Source organism: Danio rerio, chromosome 1 (genome assembly GCF_049306965.1).
Source record: "Danio rerio strain Tuebingen ecotype United States chromosome 1, GRCz12tu, whole genome shotgun sequence".
Classification (NCBI taxonomy): Eukaryota; Metazoa; Chordata; class Actinopteri; order Cypriniformes; family Danionidae; genus Danio; species Danio rerio.
The window spans coordinates 7,664,825-7,683,520 of record NC_133176.1 but is presented as its reverse complement, the minus strand read 5'-3'; the positions used below and the strand labels follow the sequence as shown (position 1 = coordinate 7,683,520).

The window sequence follows — 18,696 nt, the reverse complement described above, 5'->3', positions numbered from 1 at the left end:
TGTGTTCAGTCATATTTGGAGAGATAGAAACACAAGAAGTCTCTTTTTTAAATTTTCCTCAAGTTAAAATAGGATCCAAATCCCCCCCATTTTGAGGCTGACCGCAACGTGACATATGTGACATAATATGACAATGTGACTGTGATTTTCCCGCCCACCGAATTGATAGACAGCAGCGTTTTAAAATGTCTTTATAGTAATGCGTATAATCATCAACAAGACCGGACATGCGCAAAGCACGTTTTAAGATTTCTGTAAATGCTAAATAAAATCCCAATCTACTATATTATTACTACTCTATACTCTTAATCTATCAGGTTTTACATACTGCAGTTTCAGGAGCCATCTCAATTCTAAGAACTTTACAGTCCCTTGTTCTTGAGAAGAATACACCATACTGAGAATTTAAAGATATTTTTGCAGACTTTAACTACTACATTTTTTAAAACATCCAGTATTTCATTAAAAATAAAGCGTGAAAGTGTGTTTTGTACTGGTTTATTATGCAACTAATTAGCTTTGAACCCAACAATAATTAAGGCCCCTTTTACACCATTATGCTTTAGTTTTAAAACAGCATTTTAGAACGAAAACTATCCACATCCACACTGGCGTTTCATCTAGCACCAGGTTCACCAATTTCGTTCCTGGAGGTCTGGTGCCCTGCAGGGTTTAGCTCCAACTTTCCTCAACACACCTGCCTGGGTGTTTCAAGTATACCTAGTAAGACCTTGATTAGCTTGTTCAGGTGTGTTTGATTAGGGTTGGAGCTAAAATCTGCAGGACACCAGCCCTCCAGGGACAAGTTTGGTAAACCCTGATCTAGCATTTCTGAAAAGATCTCCATCCACACTCCAATGCTGAAAATACACATCGGGTGACCACACACAAACACTCTGTCATGTCACTGTCATGCACTGCAGCATATGTGGAAGTCTGAGCTCCAGGCAGTCAGCGGGTGCTTTGAGCACAACTCCCCAGGTGAGAGCAGCGCATGTCGGACAGTTAATCAAGGATCTACCGCTGGATCTAATCTTACTAGCTGTTCCACGTGATATTTTATTCCTCTTGTCTCTATCAAACAACTCTTTGGTCTTTTGAATCTATTACTTGTTCTCAGGTAACGTGTTTTGGCTGAGCGCAGAGATAAGTTAACATATTTATTTACCACAAACACTGATGCTGCACATTTGACTGATTGCTTGCCTTCATCTCCTATAATGTATAAACTTATTGTACGTTATACTTTCAAAAGGGCCATTATTGATTATTCAAACTGATATTTAGCAATAGAGAGGGTGTGTTTCATGTTTTTTACTGAAAATGTAAGGAGGCAGTTCTGTTTTAGGCTCCGTTTTGTTACAAATATGCATACAGAGAAGATGACGGTCATTTAAATATGTAGCTACATGACGCCTCAACAATTTTGGTGTCTGCTGCTAATATCAAAATACTATCAAAATAATATCAAAATAAAAATAGTCAGTTCCTTATATCATGTTTTCATTTTATAGTTAAGATAAAGCCAGGGTGATGTGAATGACCTTATGAAATACTCTGCTCCCTTTGAAGTTTTACGCGTTGTGTCCTCGAGAGTTTGTTCTTCAAATCAAACTTGCGAAGTCTGAATTTAAAAGGAAAGACTGGACTTTGTGCGCTTGATATTGAAATAAGCCCCAATCAGTCACACCTCTTTTTTCAGATGTCTCCATTTTGCCCCATCCACACTAACACTGAGCAGCAACATTTTAAAACCAAAACGTCTTTTCAGCGTTTTCAAAACGCTCCATTTTCGAGGCTTGAAAACTCCAGGGTAGAGTGGACAGAAGGCATAACCATAGCAAAGGTTATGCATTTTAAAATATATTAGGATGTCACTTTATTTTGATGGTCCGTTTGTTGAATTTAAGTTACATTGCATCTACATGCCAACTAATCCTCATTAGATTATAAGTAGACTGTTAGGTTGGGGTTAGTGTAAATTGTCATGTCCTTGCAAAGTTTCTTATAGTCAGTGAAATGTCTGTTTAGCAGCAGTTTTAACAGATATTAAGTAGACAGTCTACTAATACTCAATACAGACCATAAAAATAAAGTGTCACCCATATTAGTGTAAATGGGGCCTAAGTCTTTGTTTTATAATGCATGACTAGAACAATGTGCATTGCATTTATAAAGTATGTGAATAATTATTGATAAAACTAGAAAAAAAAATATTTAACTTAGTGTCAAACTGTTAACACCTTTGAAAATGTTATTTTAACACTGGCCAGTGTGGATACACAGGTAAAGTGTTATAAATTAACTCTCAGAGTTGAATAAACACTGGCAATGTTGCTGTGTATAAATAAATCTGCACACGTAATTAAAAAAAAAGAAAAAAAAAACAATGATGATGCAAAAGAGTAGCTTTAATATCCATGAAAAATAACCAGCTCTCAACATTTAAATAGTCACTTATTATCACGCTCAATTCTACAGCACTTAACAGGATAGTTTACCTTTTAGTTTACATTTCACACTATCTAAAATGTATCTGACTTCTCTTCTTTAGTACACTTTCAGCCAAAAATTCCAAAGTTGAAAGCCGAAGTCAACACAATTTTTAATTGTGGATTATGAATTAGTTTAAATATGTTTTAACAGGACTTCTTGGATTGTCCTGTGTTCTTTAACTTGTTTTCTCATATTGTAAAGCACTTTGTGACTCAATGTCTGGGAAAGGTGCTATATAAATAAACCTTTACTTATTTACTTACAAATTTGCCATTTATGAGTAAAAAAAATAGCCTATATGCAAAAATATATACAGTAATAACTGTTTCTTGATCATACATTTAGACTTGAAGTGAAATGATCGGGCCATTACTAACAGAGTTAATACCTTCAATAATCAGTGCTATTTAATCTCTACTTGAATCAAATGTAAATCTAATGTTTAATATTTGCGTTTAGCATTATGAATCATTAATCTTTTGGGATAGCTATGTGGCGATTTTACTACCATCTTAAAAAACATCAAGGACATGCCACATTGGCAATCAATACTTCTGAAATAAATCCCAATTAAACTCACACTGAGGAAAAAACGTGCATGAATAACCAAGCAGCAGGTCTTTAGCCTTGAAAACATGTACATTTACGCAACATTAGATCTTTACACAACAGAAACTTCAAATGCGTGTATATCAAAACATTTGCCAACAACAAAATGCCACAGGTACTGTCTCATTGCTTTGACAAAACAATCCTAAAACCAGATAACCGCGAGTATCCGACATTTATTTATAGAGCTTTACATCAAATGCACTGCATGAAGTGTTTAAGTACATTAACATAGGCAACATACCACTTTGTTTGGGTCTTTGTTTTCAAAGTAAACAATAGCAAACGAAAATGTACGCGTTACAATAGAAAATATATTTGTTTTTTAATGACTACGATGTAAAAATTTGGCATTGAACCAAGCGTTTTTTACTTACCGTCAAATAAACATGATGAAGAACTCAAGACGGCAGAAATAAACACACGGGAGATGCTCGGAACAGCTGATGTGCGCAGCTGAGGGCCTCTGTGCGGCTCCAGAGAGCTTCTTCCTCCTAAAACATCCGTCTCAGAGGCACCACGAGCCGACCGAACCAACCAGAACCAAACCCAGAGCAGCTTTACTGCGCAGTGTCGGTCTGCGTCCGTGCGCGCGGCGTGCCAGTCTGGATCCTGGCGCGTTCATCTCTTATTCATTTACAAAGATCCGCGTCCCCGCTCGGTGCCACCTCACACCCGCTGGAAACACTCGCGCCCGAACAAAAGCACGCGCGTGGCTGGTCGTACACCTTCATTAGGAGATGCGCTGTGGTGGTGAATGTTGCTCTGCATTTGTGATGGATTAATTCCACGGGATTTGCGTCTGCTTTTGTTTTGAGAGTCAGACGCGGAGCTCACGAGAGGGAGGCGTTCACTCGAAATGTTTTTTTACGGTCGACTCGCGAACGAGTCAATGCGCTGAATCGGTTCTTTTGAGTGATTCTTTGGAAAAGAGTCGGACGAATCATATAGTCAAGCTAAAACCAATTTTTAAAAGTTGCACGACCTGTTTAACTCCAATAAAGAAAACATAAACATATAACAATAAAGGTGTTTTGAAGAGAACAAGATGGTGTGTCATTGTATAGCATGATCTGAACCCAACATTAGAAAAGAGTGATTAGGCCTACATTTATTTTTGATGTGTTGACTGACATTAAGGTGCAGTAGGTGATCTGCCAAAATGCTAACCGTTAGCATAATAGCTTTGAAACTCAATGCACCATTTTCAAAAGCCTGTTATGACCATTTTATACAGTCATTGGTTATGACACGTTTAACGATCATCAGCATCTTAAATCCTTGAAAGTTTTTAATATTTAGATTATAAAAAAACATATGAACATTTATATGTATTTGTGTATGTATTATATCATCTTTGCTTCACATGACAAAAAAAAAACAAAAAAAAACGATTTACCGCTTGTGCAAGGCATTTCTAATAGGGAGTCTATGACACTGAAAAAAGTGTTGCATGCAGAACTGTTGCAAACAATTATTAGTGTTGAATTTAAACAGACCAATTAAAATTAGTCATGTTTAACTTAATTTGTTTGTTTAAATTCAACACAATTAAATTGTTTACAAGCACTTAACGTAAAAAAAAGGATTAAATCCAAGGAATCATCTTTGAATTTTTTTAGAACAGTAAATTTGATGTTATTTTCTCCTCTGGCTGCCGTCATCAGTCTCACACAATTTTTCCCCCTTTTCTGAACATCTTTATAACATCATCATGGAGTTTTTCTTTTATTATTTGAACAAATTTGTTATAAGTAAATAAGTTTGATATTTGTTGTACTCTCACATTCAGAAGTTTTCTTAATCATGATGACTTTCGCTAGTGGAAGTGTTCACAACTTGGAAGTGTGAAAAGGGCCCATCCCTCCCCTGCCACCCAAATTTAATGAATTTACCCTTTTAAGATGACAATAGACAACCAGATCATGTCATTCGCCAGTGAGAAAAATGTATAGTACTTTATAATACTACAATTCCAAACAAAAAACTGTATTATATCTAACACGTTTTCAGATATTTAGCAAGCAAAACTTGTCATGATGTGCAATATTTCATGCATGCAAAGATCGCTGGTCTCACTCTCTCATTTGCTTTGTCCTAAAGCGACTACTGTATGCTTAGTGCTTGGCCAGCGGGCTGCAGGAATTACACTCATTACTAAGCTATACTTACATGATATTACAGATGGAATATTCAGAGCAACAGTAAACAATATAGGGAGCGCGTCACAGGCTGTCATTGTTCAAAAATGAACCAATGTGATGTAAATACAAAAGCAACTTGACCTCAGTAAAGCAGGCTTGGCGGAATAACGCTTTTTACTTATGTTTTGTTCTTAAACGAAATCAAAAAATCATCAATGCTGTAAAAGGCCCTTATAAAACAGAATAGTCAAATCAATCTTTACTGGGAGATTTCAGTGGCTGAACAACACTTCTGTGCATTTAACCTATTCATAACAACACAGTCTACATCATTGCTTGACTAAAAGAGTTTTAAAACAGAACATTACCTGTTTAACAGAAATACTTCAGCCATGGTGTCATACTTCCTCCAGCATGCAAAAACGAACTCCAATATCAATTCAGGAATTTAAAAAGGTTTGATTCAGCATTTGTTTTTACTGCTCTCACTCTCTCGTGTGCACATGAACGCACAAACGGTGGATCTAACTTACATTCTACATTTGCTGACAGTCAGTTTGGGCTGCTTATCAGAATTATGGGAACTGTCAGCAGGACAACTTTTAATTGGATAAACGTTTTTTAGTTTTATGTCTTACAGAAAAAAATAAAAAAAAACAAATACATTTAGATCACTTACTTTAATCATTACTATTGGAATGTGAAGAGACTTTCAACCGGCACAACAACAAAACATGTTTCTGAAGACGATCACCTACTGCACTTTTAAGAGATTTGTCATTTGTTCACTTTGTTATAGATGCAAGTCAGAATTCAACGCAGTCTTTTCAGAATTTAAAACTGAGATCTCTACATCAAATGAAAGCTAAACAATCTTTACACTGATGTTTACTTTGTTATGACAGGACAACATTTAACTGAGAAACCGTTTAATTCCACAAGTTGTACGATGTTGAAATAACAAATAAAACAGCTCAAAGAAAACACCCCTACCTTTCAAATAACAACAGTTACTTGTGTGATTTAACAGCTAATGCTAGTTGGGAACTCAAAGAACTTGTTGAATCATTTGGAGATGATTCATTCAAATGAATCATCCAAATGAATCGATTCACAAAGGGGAAATTGATTTCATTGAACAGAGGGTGTGAACAAGGGTGGGATTTCGACTGTGGCAATTAATAAAACCAATAATAATTTGCACTCCCTGCAGGGAATACTGTGAATGCACTGAAATAAATATCCTCAGCACTTTTATGGCTGAATTACAGACTAAACCAAATTTTCAGTCTGCTTGGAAATGAATAAGAAAGGCCAAATATGAGGCATTTCAGGGATTACTCGATAGAGATTACTTTATGCACAAACAAGGCTATTATTATACTAAAAATATAACAATGTAATGTTTTTAATGTCTTGAAATGTGCATTTAATCATTTGGCAGACACTTCTCGAAAAGTAACAAAAGTACTACTGTGATGACGACAACTGCTAATAATATATTAAATAAACAATAATTTATTAGAATTATTATTATTATAATAAGAATAAAAAAACAATCAAACTAATAAAAACTAGTTAAAAATAAGTAAATTAATTAAAAAAATTCAAATAAGACGACGACGACTACTATACTATTATTATTTCTACAAAAAATATTAATAAAATAAAGACAATAACAATAAAATTAAATAATAATAATAATTATTAAAAATGAATAAAAAACATCAAACTAATTAAAACAATACAAATAATAGTAAGTAAATTAATAAAATATGTTAAAATAAATACTACTACGACTAAAAATAAATAATAATTTTATAATATTAAAAAATTATTATTTTATTTTATAATAACAAATTAACAAATTTTATATATTACTTTATTTATAGGATTTTTTTTATAAGTTTGCACAAAAAAAAAACAAGCTGTCAACAACAAAAACAAATATACAAACAAACACCCCCACACATATTTCCCTTTTGTGCCTTTAACAGAAGAGACACATAACTAACAGTCTGCAAACATTAAAGTCCTCAAGCGCCACACAAATGCACAGCAAGTGCACGTATAAGGTGATAATTTAATGAATTAAAAAATAATCAAATACTACTATTACATCTAATAAATAATATTAATAATAATATAATATGATAAAAAATATACAATAATTGATTACAAATAAAATTTTACATTTAATTTAGTAGCAAGTAAGTAAAAAATTAAACCAAGAATAGACTTGTGCTGAAAACATTGTGCCCACCAGTCTCTTTAGCTGAGGTTAATATTAAATTAAACGCATTAATAAATGACTATATGAATTATAGCCTATGGTTGTTAAGTATTTTTTGTGTTGTCAATATGCTCATGTTTACATAGGCCAGGGGTGTCCAAACTCAGAGGGCCTGGAGGGCCGGTGTCCTGCATAGTTTTGCTCCAACTTCCTTTAACACACCTCCTTGGAAGTTTCTAGTATACCTGGAAAGAGCTTGATTAGCTGGTTCAGGTGTGTTTAATTCGGGTTAGAACTAAAATATGCAGGACACCGGCCCTCCAGGACCAAGTTTGGACACCTCTGATATAGGCTTATTGTTGTGTGCGCAACATTTGTATATCTCTAACCACCTCAAAGAAATGTGGGGGTCTCAAATCACAGGTATTGTTATTGGGGGGGGGGGTTGCAAGCTGAAAAGTTTGGTAATCCCGGGACTATTATGAGTTTATTATTAATCTTATTAATAATAATAACTATATGTAAATATTAAATAATAAATATTATATAAATATTAAAAACTCTTCACTCAAAGAAACAAAAACATTGCATAACTATAATAAATATAACATTTTATTGAACAGAAAATGGAAATGTACATTTACAAAAGCAACATTAGATGGGATCACAGGATCATATAGTACAGTAAGTATAGATGATGTGTCGGGCCATGTCCTTATTACCACTGGACTGGTAAATAAGGGATAAGTTGTAGGCAATCTCTCTTCTCAAGTCCACTTGATCGTCCTCAATCCCCTTCAGATCATAAGAGAAGTCATTTGCATTTCACACAGCAGTTCAAACAGCATGGATAAAGACATACATAAGCACAGATATAACGTAGAGACTTATGTTTGATAATCTGTGAGGCCTCTGTGATGATTTATGGATGCATGGTGGCTCACATACATATTAAAGTGAAAGCGTCTTACCTCCATTTTGAGTGGGGGGAGGGTGAGGGCTTTCTCATAGTAGTGAATGGCTAAATGAGTGAGTCCAAGCTGATGTAAAGCCCGGCCAAGATTATACAGAGACTCTTGACACTGACCTCGGAGATCCACATAGCGCCACAGGAAAGAGAAACCCTGAGGAACAAGTGGAATATGGCAAATATGTAAACACACAAATTCATTAATAGCACAAAATATAGATGCAGAGTAGTGGGATATGGCTTTAAGATTGCAAATGCAACTTGATTATCGTTACTACAGTTAAATTTAAGACAATTCATAAAATGTATCTTAAGATGTATCTTATTTGCACAACAAATTTTCAATGTTGCAACACATTTGGGCAGTAATAATAATAATAATTATTATTATGATGATAAAAAATAATCACATAAATACTACTATGTTGACGATTACTACTACTACTACTACTACTACTACTAAGACTACTACGATGATGACCACTACTACAACAACAACTACTACTAGGGCTACTACTATGATGACGACTACTACTACAACGACAACTACTACTACGGCTACTTCTACGATGACGACTACTACTACAATGACAACTACTACGGCTACTACTACGATGATGACTACTACTACAACAACACTTACTACTACGGCTACTACTATGATGACGACTACTACTAGGACAATGACTACTACGACGACAATGGCTGCTACTATGATGACGACTACTACTACAACTATGACCACTATTACTATGACAACTACTACTACAACGACAACTACTACTACGGCTACTGCTACGATGACGACTACTACTACTACTACTAATACAACAACAACTACAGCTACTACTACGATGACGACTACTACTAAGATGACGACAACGACGACTACGACTATTACTACTATGATGACTACTTCAACAACTACTACTACTACGACAATGGCTGCTACTATGATGACGACTACTACTACTACTACAACGACTATGACCACTATTACTATGACGACTACTACTACAACGACAACTACTACTACGGCTACTGCTACGATGAAGACTACTACTGTGACGGTGACTACAACTACTATGATGACGACTACTACTTCGACGACTACTACTACGACAATGGCTGCTACTATGATGACGACTACTACTACTACTACTAAAACAACTATGACCACTATTACTATGACGACTACTACTACGAAAACTACTACTACGATGACTACTATGACAACAACTACTATGCCGACGACTACTACTACTACTATTAAGACTATTATGACAGCGACTACTACTACTACTACTATTACTACTACAATGACGATGACTACTATTAGTCGAACTATAACTAATAATAATAATTAATTATTATATTAATTATAATAACAATTATTAATAATAATTATTATTATTATAATTAATAATTAATAAGAATAATAATTATTATAATTATAATAAATTAAATAATTATAATCGTTAATTTTAATATGAATGAGTTATAAAACAATCAAACCAATAAAAATAAAAACTAAACTAATAAAATAAATATTACTAGGGCTACTATTACTACTATTATTATTTCTACAAAATAAAGGATAATAAAATAAATAAATAGCCATCATTATTATTATTATTATGTATTTAATTAAAATGTATGTATTATGAATTTAATTATTAAAATGTATTTAATTAAAATGTAAATAATAATGTATGATATAAAAAATATGTACTTGTTATTTTAAAATAATAATAATAAATCAAATAAAAACAATCAAAGACATACTACTATTACATCTAATGAACAATTCATAAATAAATAATAAAAATAAAAATAAAAAAACATTTAATTTAATAGCAAGTAGGTTAAAATGATAAAAAACACAATTTGAAGATCACACTTTACAATAAGGTTTCATTAGTGTTAGTTTATTTACTAACATGAACTACTAATGAACAATACCTATACAGCATAAATTAATCATAGTTCAACATTTACTAATACTTTATTAAAATCCAATGTCAAGCTACGTAACATTAAAGTCATGCAAGTTAATTTGAACTAACAATGAACAACTTTATTTCCTTTAAGTTAGGTTAACAAAGATGTAAAAATTGTTACTGTTATTGCTCAGTGGTTAGCACTGTCACCTCACAGCAAGAAGGTTGCTGGTTCGAGGGCTAACTGGGTCAGTTGGCATTTCTGTGTGGAGTTTGCATGTTTTCCCTGTGTTAGTGTAGGTTTCCTCCAGGTGCTCCGGTTTCCCCCACAGTCCAAAGACATGCGGTATAGAGAATCTGGGTAAACTAAATTTGCTGTAGTGTATGAGTGTGTATGGGTGTTTCCCAGTACTAGGTTGCAACTGGATGGGCATCCGCTGTGTAAAATATATGCTGGATAAGTTGGCGGTTCATTCTGCTGTGACGACCCCTGATAAACAAACAACTAAGTCAAAGGAAAATGAATAAACAGATCTTTTTTTACTGCCACAATATTTCTTTTTGATTATACCTGTGCATGACAGAAAGCTTGCTTGAGTGAAAGTGTCAGCAATTTTGCTTCCAAAAGCAGCTTGTTTAGATAAAATAAGAAAAACGGTCATGATCCCGTACCTGCACAGTGAGCGAATGTCTTTTCATGACAAACTTTTGACAAGCCATGTGGAAGAACGTGAGTCCAATAGCCAGGCTATGAAGAGGATGATCAGGCTCGTTTCTGAACGCCTGCATGTACTGACCTATTAAAAGAAAAAGTGGAATAAAATATCAACAATAATCATCTTATATAATGACATTCCCTCAGATTACACCATATATAATAAAGCACATGCACAAAGAAACATGACAGCATCTTAAATTGACATATAACAGTGTGAATGTTTAGTCTAATCTTCTATTTACTTTGACATTTATTATGCTGTTCAGCTTTAAGTATGAGACTCAGATATTGCTTAGTGCTGGTGCGAGCATGCCGGCAACCATAGCAACTGATTCAATGCGTGTGTGTGTGTGTGTGTGTGTGTGTGTGTGTGTGTAGCAGACTTCTTTCCTGTTTAATATGCAACAAAACTTCAGTAAACAGTTCAACTAAATCAAAGCAAATTGCTAGTCGTCATTATTGCTTGCTAAGACAGAACATGGCAATTATATTACAAGTTTATCATGCTGTGCTTTATCCAACAGTGAATGCTTTTGGACACTCAAGTTACACATTTTAAGCTTTATAATGTCACCTCACACGCTGTTAATTTTTTTTTATATTATCAAAGATGATAAACACTGCATATATAATAAATGCTGCAGCCAGAATTCTGACCAGAAGCAGGAAATCAGAGCACATCACACCTGTCCTCAGGTCTCTACACTGGCTGCCAGTTACATTCAGAATAGATTTTAAAGTATTATTACTGGTCTATAAATCACTAAATGGCCAAGGACCTCAATACATTACAGATATGCTCACTGAATACAAACCTAACAGATCACTCAGATCTTTAGGATCATATAAACTAGAAGTTCCAAGAGTTCAGTCTAAGCAGGGTGAATCTGCCTTCAGCCACTACGCCCCTTGCTGCTGGAATCAGCTTCCAGAAATGATCAGATGTGCTCCAACATTAGGCACATTCAAATCAAGACTGAAAACACATCTGTTTAGCTGTGCCTTTACTGAATGAGCACTGTGCTGCGTCCGACAGATCGCACTATTATGTTTTTCGTTTTCTTTTTCATTCTTTTATAACCTATTTTAACTCATTTTAATTTGTTTTTATCTGTTTTTAATAATTTTTATTGTCTGCATTTTATTTTCCTAAACTTGTCTTTTTTATTCCTGTTTATGTAAAGCACTTTGAATTGCGACTGTGTATGAAATGTGCTATATAAATAAACTTGCCTTGCCTTGCCTTGCACTCCCCAAAAGTTATATTTGAACCAAATCACACACAATTGGGCGAAAAGAAACACTAGGATTTACTAAGAGCTTGGCAATCTAGGCGCAAAGTCTAAAGCGCATGGCGCAAAAGCATTAGGGCATGTCCGAATCCACTTTTGCCATTTTAAAGGGTCACAAAACACCAAAACACATTTTTGAGCTGTTGACAGTTGTCTATGTGTCCCACACTGCTAAAAACACTATTAGGACACATATATTTCACTAAAAAGTGAAAATTGGTTGTTTTTGCGTTATTTCGAGCAAATTCGTACTTCCGGTTTAAAACGAATTTTTGAAGCTGCGTCACGGCCATGAGATCTTGGCGTGTATTCCAGCATGTAGACTGGACGTCTGCACCTGGGAGTACCGTATTACGTCTCTGAGTGAGCTGCATTGATTCGTGAGTATGGCTTGGTTCAAACCAATCAGTGTGCTCCATTATGTATGCGCTGCAACTTCATTAATATACATGGTAGCTTCGAAGACTGTACCTGAAACAGTGTTCAGATGGCAGAGATATGACACACGTCGTGTTGCCAAAAGAAGTGGGAATAGAATAAGAATAGTTTGGAGATACGGGATGTCAGTGTTGCTTTTATAATGTGCTGCAGTGAAGGTTTTGTTTTCATTTTCTCTCTATGAGAGCGCTGCAGGACTCGCATGTGGATTACAGTGCACGCGACGCGCGACAGTAATACGTTTGTATGGAAAATCTTTTACATTTTCTCATCTGGAAATGGTGAAATTCGGATTTGCTGCTCGTCTCCTTTAAAAAAAGACACAGCTCCAGTATGTGTTGATTGTCCTGTCTCCACAGATTCGTTAAGTTTGTGCAATCAGCGACCTTTCTTTGTTCATTCAGATGGCAAAGTTATAGTTTGTATCGTCATCAGTATTCGTTCAGTGTTTAAAGACAGATCTTAGTCAAAATGATTTCTAAGTTACTTAGTTTACGTTAATAGCACTACAATATTATGGACTGAGAGATCCGCTGTAAATGCTGCTCTCTGAGTGTAAACACTTGAACACTGCAAGCAAACTTTTGCCGACCGTCAACGTGACTTACAGTAGTCAGTTTAAAGGTATTTGCACCACAATTTGTGTCCAAAAAACTAAGTTTTAAATGTGTCTGTGATGTTAGTAAACTACACACACCTAATGATCACATCTGCTTGTTTGCCACTTAAATTTCAAAGTTCATCTAAAAAAATTATTTCCTCACCATTTACTCACTCAACGGTTCTAAACGTTTATGAATTTCTTTCAACTCCATCACAAACCAAGACATCCTGACGAATTTTGGTTAAAAAACAGCTACTGACATTAATAGTAGGAAAAACAAACACTACAGAAGTCAATGGCTGCAGCTTTCAAACATTCTTCAAAATATTTACTTTTGCATCTGTTCAAAATATCTGCTTTATTGAGAAAATCGGCTTTGGTTTCTTGCGTAAATCGTACCGAGTGCATGTTTGAACGTCCCAGAGACCAGCGAGGTGTGTCCGTTGAGAAGGTAGAGCGCGTGGTTATCCGGGTGCTTCAGCATGAGGCGCAGGCAGAAGCGATGATGTCTGGCGTCCTGAGAGTGAAGAGTGATCTGATTAAACACGTTCCACAGCTGAGGCCGCTCCACGCTGTCCATTAACATCAGCCTGCAACAGATGAAGCACATGTGAAATCCTCTACTGAGGAAGAATCACAAATGGTCACTTCTAAATCAAATAAAGAAACATTCAGCATCACATTTCAGTTACCAGCTCTTCCTTGAAAATCATTCTGCATGAGCTGAACACATCCTGCATTTTCTCTTTATGCAGTATATACACTTTATTAGTGTTACAGTCATATGTATATGCCTGTATGACTACTAAAACTAATACTACTACAACGACTACTACTACCATGACTAAAAATAATAATAATATGACTAACAATACTACTACTATGACGACTATTACTACTACTAAGACTATTACGACAACGACTACTACTACTAAGACTACAATGACTACTACTACATCGATGACTACTATTACTACCATGACTAAAAATATAAATACTACGACTACTACTATGACTAACAATACTACAACTACTATTACTAATACCAATACAACTACTAACGCTACTACGATGACTACGACGACGACTACTACCACTACTATGACTACTAATACAACAACTACAACTACTACTACCATGACTAAAAATAATAATACTATGACTACTATGACTAATACTACTACTGCGACTAATACTACTACTAACGCTACTAGTTCTGCAACGACGACTGCTAATACGACAACTACGACTACTAATACGATGATGTTTTGCCTGTGTGTATGTGTGCGCTCTCTCTCTCTTTTTCTCGCTCGCTACCTCCCTCTCTCTGTGTCAAATAAGCACTCGTTGCTACTGAGGTCTGCAGAAGAGCATCTCTGAACACACAACACGTCCAACCTTGAGGCAGATGGGCTACAGCAGCAGAAGGCCACACCGGGTGCCACTCCTGTCAGCTAAGAACAGGAAACTGAGGCTACAATTCGCACAGGCTCACCAAAATTGAACAACAGAAGATTGGAAAAACGTTGCCCGTTCTGATGAGTCTCGATTTCTGCTGCAACATTCGGATGGTAGGGTCAGAATTTGGCATCAGCTAAATCTCTGGGAAATACTTCCAGTCTCTTGTTAAATCTTGATACTAGTATCCTCCAGACTGACCTTATGTAGTTGTAGGCTGTGCGGAAGTTGTGGTCGAGGAAGGCAGCGGACAGACCGAGGTATTCCAGCTCTTTCCGCTTCACACGGTCATCATAGAAGGAGTAATACTCTAAAGTTGAGTCCACTAATAACTCTGCCTCAGCGAAGCGCTTCTCCTCACACAATACAGACAAACAGCGGAGAGACAGCTTCCACCAGTCGTCTTTAGAGAGGACACTCGTCTTACCTGACGGAAAGAGGATGGAAAATATAAGGTATGAAATTCTTGGTCAAAATTTAACTTTACTGCACATCAACTTTGAGATTTAAAAAGAAAAACAGCTTTTTCGCAAAGTTTTTGTAGTGTGATATAAAAAAACATTAAAATACAAATTTGAATAATTCTATGGTTGCAGTGTATGTAGATTTCCATTACAAGTATATATTGAATTTTTCTCAAAATGAGTTATTTATTTAAATACAGAATTATTTTCTGAATTACAGAATGAAAAAAATATATATATTTATTATTTTTTTTAAATCAAAAAAAAAAGAAATTTTTTTTTTTTTTAAAAATCATCAAATCCCTTCTGTAAAAATCTTCTCATATACAGTATGTCATAAAATTAAACGACTTTATCTAATGTTCACATTGCACGTATACATCTCATTTGCATATTTTAGCATAACATTTTACAAAACTTAGAATACAAAAGCTTTGTGCAATTCATAATGTAATTAATCAACTTTAAAAGTAAGCTGATAACAATTAGTTATCGTTTTTTTATCCCTATTTACCTGTATTTATCATGAAATTAGCCTAAATAGTAAGATATTACATGAGGAGGAGTAAATAATTATATTTTAATGAAACATTACAAACCCTGGTCGATTTTATAGAACCGGGTCCCTGTTTTAGTTGTTTCAAAGCTGAATAAATTTCAATCGACTGCTGCTTGGGTGTAGAATGTAAATATTATTGATCAGACAGTTCATTGTGTGACCCTTAAGACCTATCACAGCTGCTGAAAAGCAATAAGTGTTAATGTAGTTAGATTGAATTAGTTTGCAAATCAGACTTAAATTTAACAATGCTGTAAATAATGTACACCCCAATCATTGAGTTTAATAAAACCTTAAAGCAACACATTTAGAAACTCCCCTAGAGTTAAACAGTTGAGTTTTACCATTTTTGAATTCATTTAACCAACCTCATGGTCAGTTAAATGAATTCATGGTCTCATGGTCTGGCGGGATCCCTTTAGCATAGCTTAGCATAAATCTTTGAATCGAATTAGACCATTAGCATCACACTCAACATTTTCTAAAGTTTTATGGTAGACTCATTTTACAAGTCACCTAGAGTTAATCAGTTGAATTAAAAAAAAAATTCAATCCATTTAACAAATGTCAGTATCTTGTAAAATGAGTCTCCCATACATTTTTTGATTTAGATGCTAGCGGTCTAATCTGATTCAATGATTTATGCTATGCTAAAAGTGCTTCCAGCAGACCCTGAGATTGGTTAAATTCATTCAAACATGGTAAAACTCAACTGTTTAACTCTGGGTGACTTGTAAAATGAGTCTATCATAAAATTAAAAAAAGAAAAGACGAGTGAGATGCTAATGGTCTAATCTGATTCAATGATTTATGCTAAGCTATGCTAAAGTGCTCCCGCTAGACCCTGGGATGGGTTAAATGGATTAAAAAAAGGGTAAAACTCAACGGTATAACTATGGGTGACTTGTAATACCAGTCTACCATAAATTTTTTTTTTTAAAGATTTTTAGTGAGATGCTAACGGTCTAATCAGATTTAATGATTTATGCTAAGCTATGCTAAAAGTGCTCCCAACGGACCCTGAGATTGATTAAATGGATTCAACAATGGTAAAAATCATCTGTTTAACTGTAAGTGATGGGTAAAATGAGTCTACCATAAAAGTGAAGAGTCTATCATAAGAGTTAGCATAAAATTTGAGGTTTCCTTTAGGGGCCACATGAATTAATTTAGTTTTTCTCTACATATGTTTTTTTACTCTTGAAGTGTCTGTAGCTGTATTTTAAGTAACGCTAAGGATCACAGATATATTCGGTTTCTTCTATTTCCTCATAAGAAAAAAAAAGAAAGTCACCTACATTTTGGGTGAGTGAACAAAGCAAATATGCATTTCTGAGTGAACTCACCCTTTAAATCTGACTTACCAGTCACATCCAGATAAGCTGCCTCCTGGTCAACAATCTCCGTCAGTGCACTGCGGGACACTTTTATAAGTTTCAGATGTTTGACACCCGAGGACATGTCAGCAACAACACACACCTGAGCCCTCACCATCGCCACCTGTACAAAACAAACAGCACTCTATCACAAATTCATTTAATTCTGAGAGAAATTCTCTAATTCTAATCTCCAAATCAGAGAGCAGGAAAGGAACTAAATCATTAATGCTGGTGGACAGATACACAGTTTCTTGACTACAAACATTGGTATACATGTATGCTGATTCAATTGTATATAGACTAATTAAGAACTATCATATTTAATTTCTCCTGAAACACTCAGCATATGTGTTAAGACTGGATCAATGCTGCTCAGAATTCAGTGTATATCATAATATTATATATTTTAAAGCATATATTATTTATTAAGAAAATTCTAATTTTATTGCAATTTTAATCAAATAAATGCAGCCTACTATGTGTGGATTAACTACCTTTTCACTTCATAAAACCAGAAAGAATTAGACACTCTAAAGGGTTCTTCCTAAAACTTTTTTATTGATTCATTTTCCTTCGGCTTAGTCCCTTTATTAATCAGGGGTCACCACAGCGGAACGAACCGCCAACTTATTCAATATATGTTTTAAGCAGTGGATGCCCTTCCACCTGCAACCCATTAATGGGAAACACCCATACAATTTTGCACTCACACACATACACAACAGACAATTTAGCCAACCCAGTTCACCTATAGTGCATGTCTTTGGACTTGTGGGGGAAACTGGAGCACCAGGAGGAAACCCCAGAGGAAACCCACGGAGAGAACATGCAAACTCCAAACAGAAATGCCAACTGACCCAACCAAGGCTCAAACCAGTGACCTTCTTGCTTCTAGCTACCCACTGCAATGCTCCCCTATAACTTTTTATTTTATAAAATTTGAGGTATACAAACACAAACTCCCAGCATACTGTATAATAGTTCATTTTGAGATTCGTCTCTAACCGCGTGACGGCTCATGTGATCAGGATGGTGTCACTTACAACCATTTTTCTGGTTGGCGCAAGTTTTTTATATACATTTAATTTATATTTGGGGGGTCAATATTTGTTACAATAATTTTGGATCCCTGCTTATTTTCCATAATTTTAAAATGTACAATAATATTCTAAAACGTTTGACTTAATTATTTCCAAAAAATACAAAATAAGTTGGAAAGTTAATAAATGCAGCATTAGTGAGCAAAACTTATAAAAAAATAAATTAAAAAATAAAAATACTTAGCAATTTACACTGAAATCTCAGCTTATTTTGCATACAGCTCCACCAGTAAGGAACAGTATTTTACATATCCTGGCCCCAAGTTAAGCTTTATATCCTCATCAGACATTG

The 18,696-nt window shown here is 34.9% G+C and overlaps 2 protein-coding genes across 3 annotated transcripts in view; both read right to left on the bottom strand.

The window, feature by feature from the left end:
- The window catches only part of hecw2b (HECT, C2 and WW domain containing E3 ubiquitin protein ligase 2b), a 91,580-nt gene extending 87,614 nt beyond the window's left edge, over positions 1-3,966 (bottom strand). Inside the window, exon 1 of the mRNA XM_003197612.7 lies at positions 3,483-3,966. The gene's annotated coding sequence lies outside the window, so the exon portion shown is untranslated. The remainder of the gene's footprint in view (positions 1-3,482) is intronic.
- A 4,110-nt stretch (positions 3,967-8,076) lies between these two features.
- Positions 8,077-18,696, bottom strand: part of gtf3c3 (general transcription factor IIIC, polypeptide 3) — a 28,325-nt gene continuing 17,705 nt past the window's right edge. Inside the window, exons 13-18 of one of the 2 annotated variants that reach the window (NM_001256242.1) lie at positions 17,290-17,425; positions 15,104-15,329; positions 13,844-14,034; positions 11,065-11,189; positions 8,454-8,606; positions 8,077-8,277 (exon numbers count right to left, since the gene is read on the bottom strand). In NM_001256242.1, coding sequence (NP_001243171.1) covers positions 8,155-8,277; positions 8,454-8,606; positions 11,065-11,189; positions 13,844-14,034; positions 15,104-15,329; positions 17,290-17,425 — 954 coding nt within the window. In that variant the 3' untranslated portion in view covers positions 8,077-8,154. Of the gene's footprint in view, positions 8,278-8,453; positions 8,607-11,064; positions 11,731-12,353; positions 14,035-15,103; positions 15,330-17,289; positions 17,426-18,696 lie in introns of those variants that run through there. The other variant, XR_012400877.1, reaches the window with a different exon arrangement.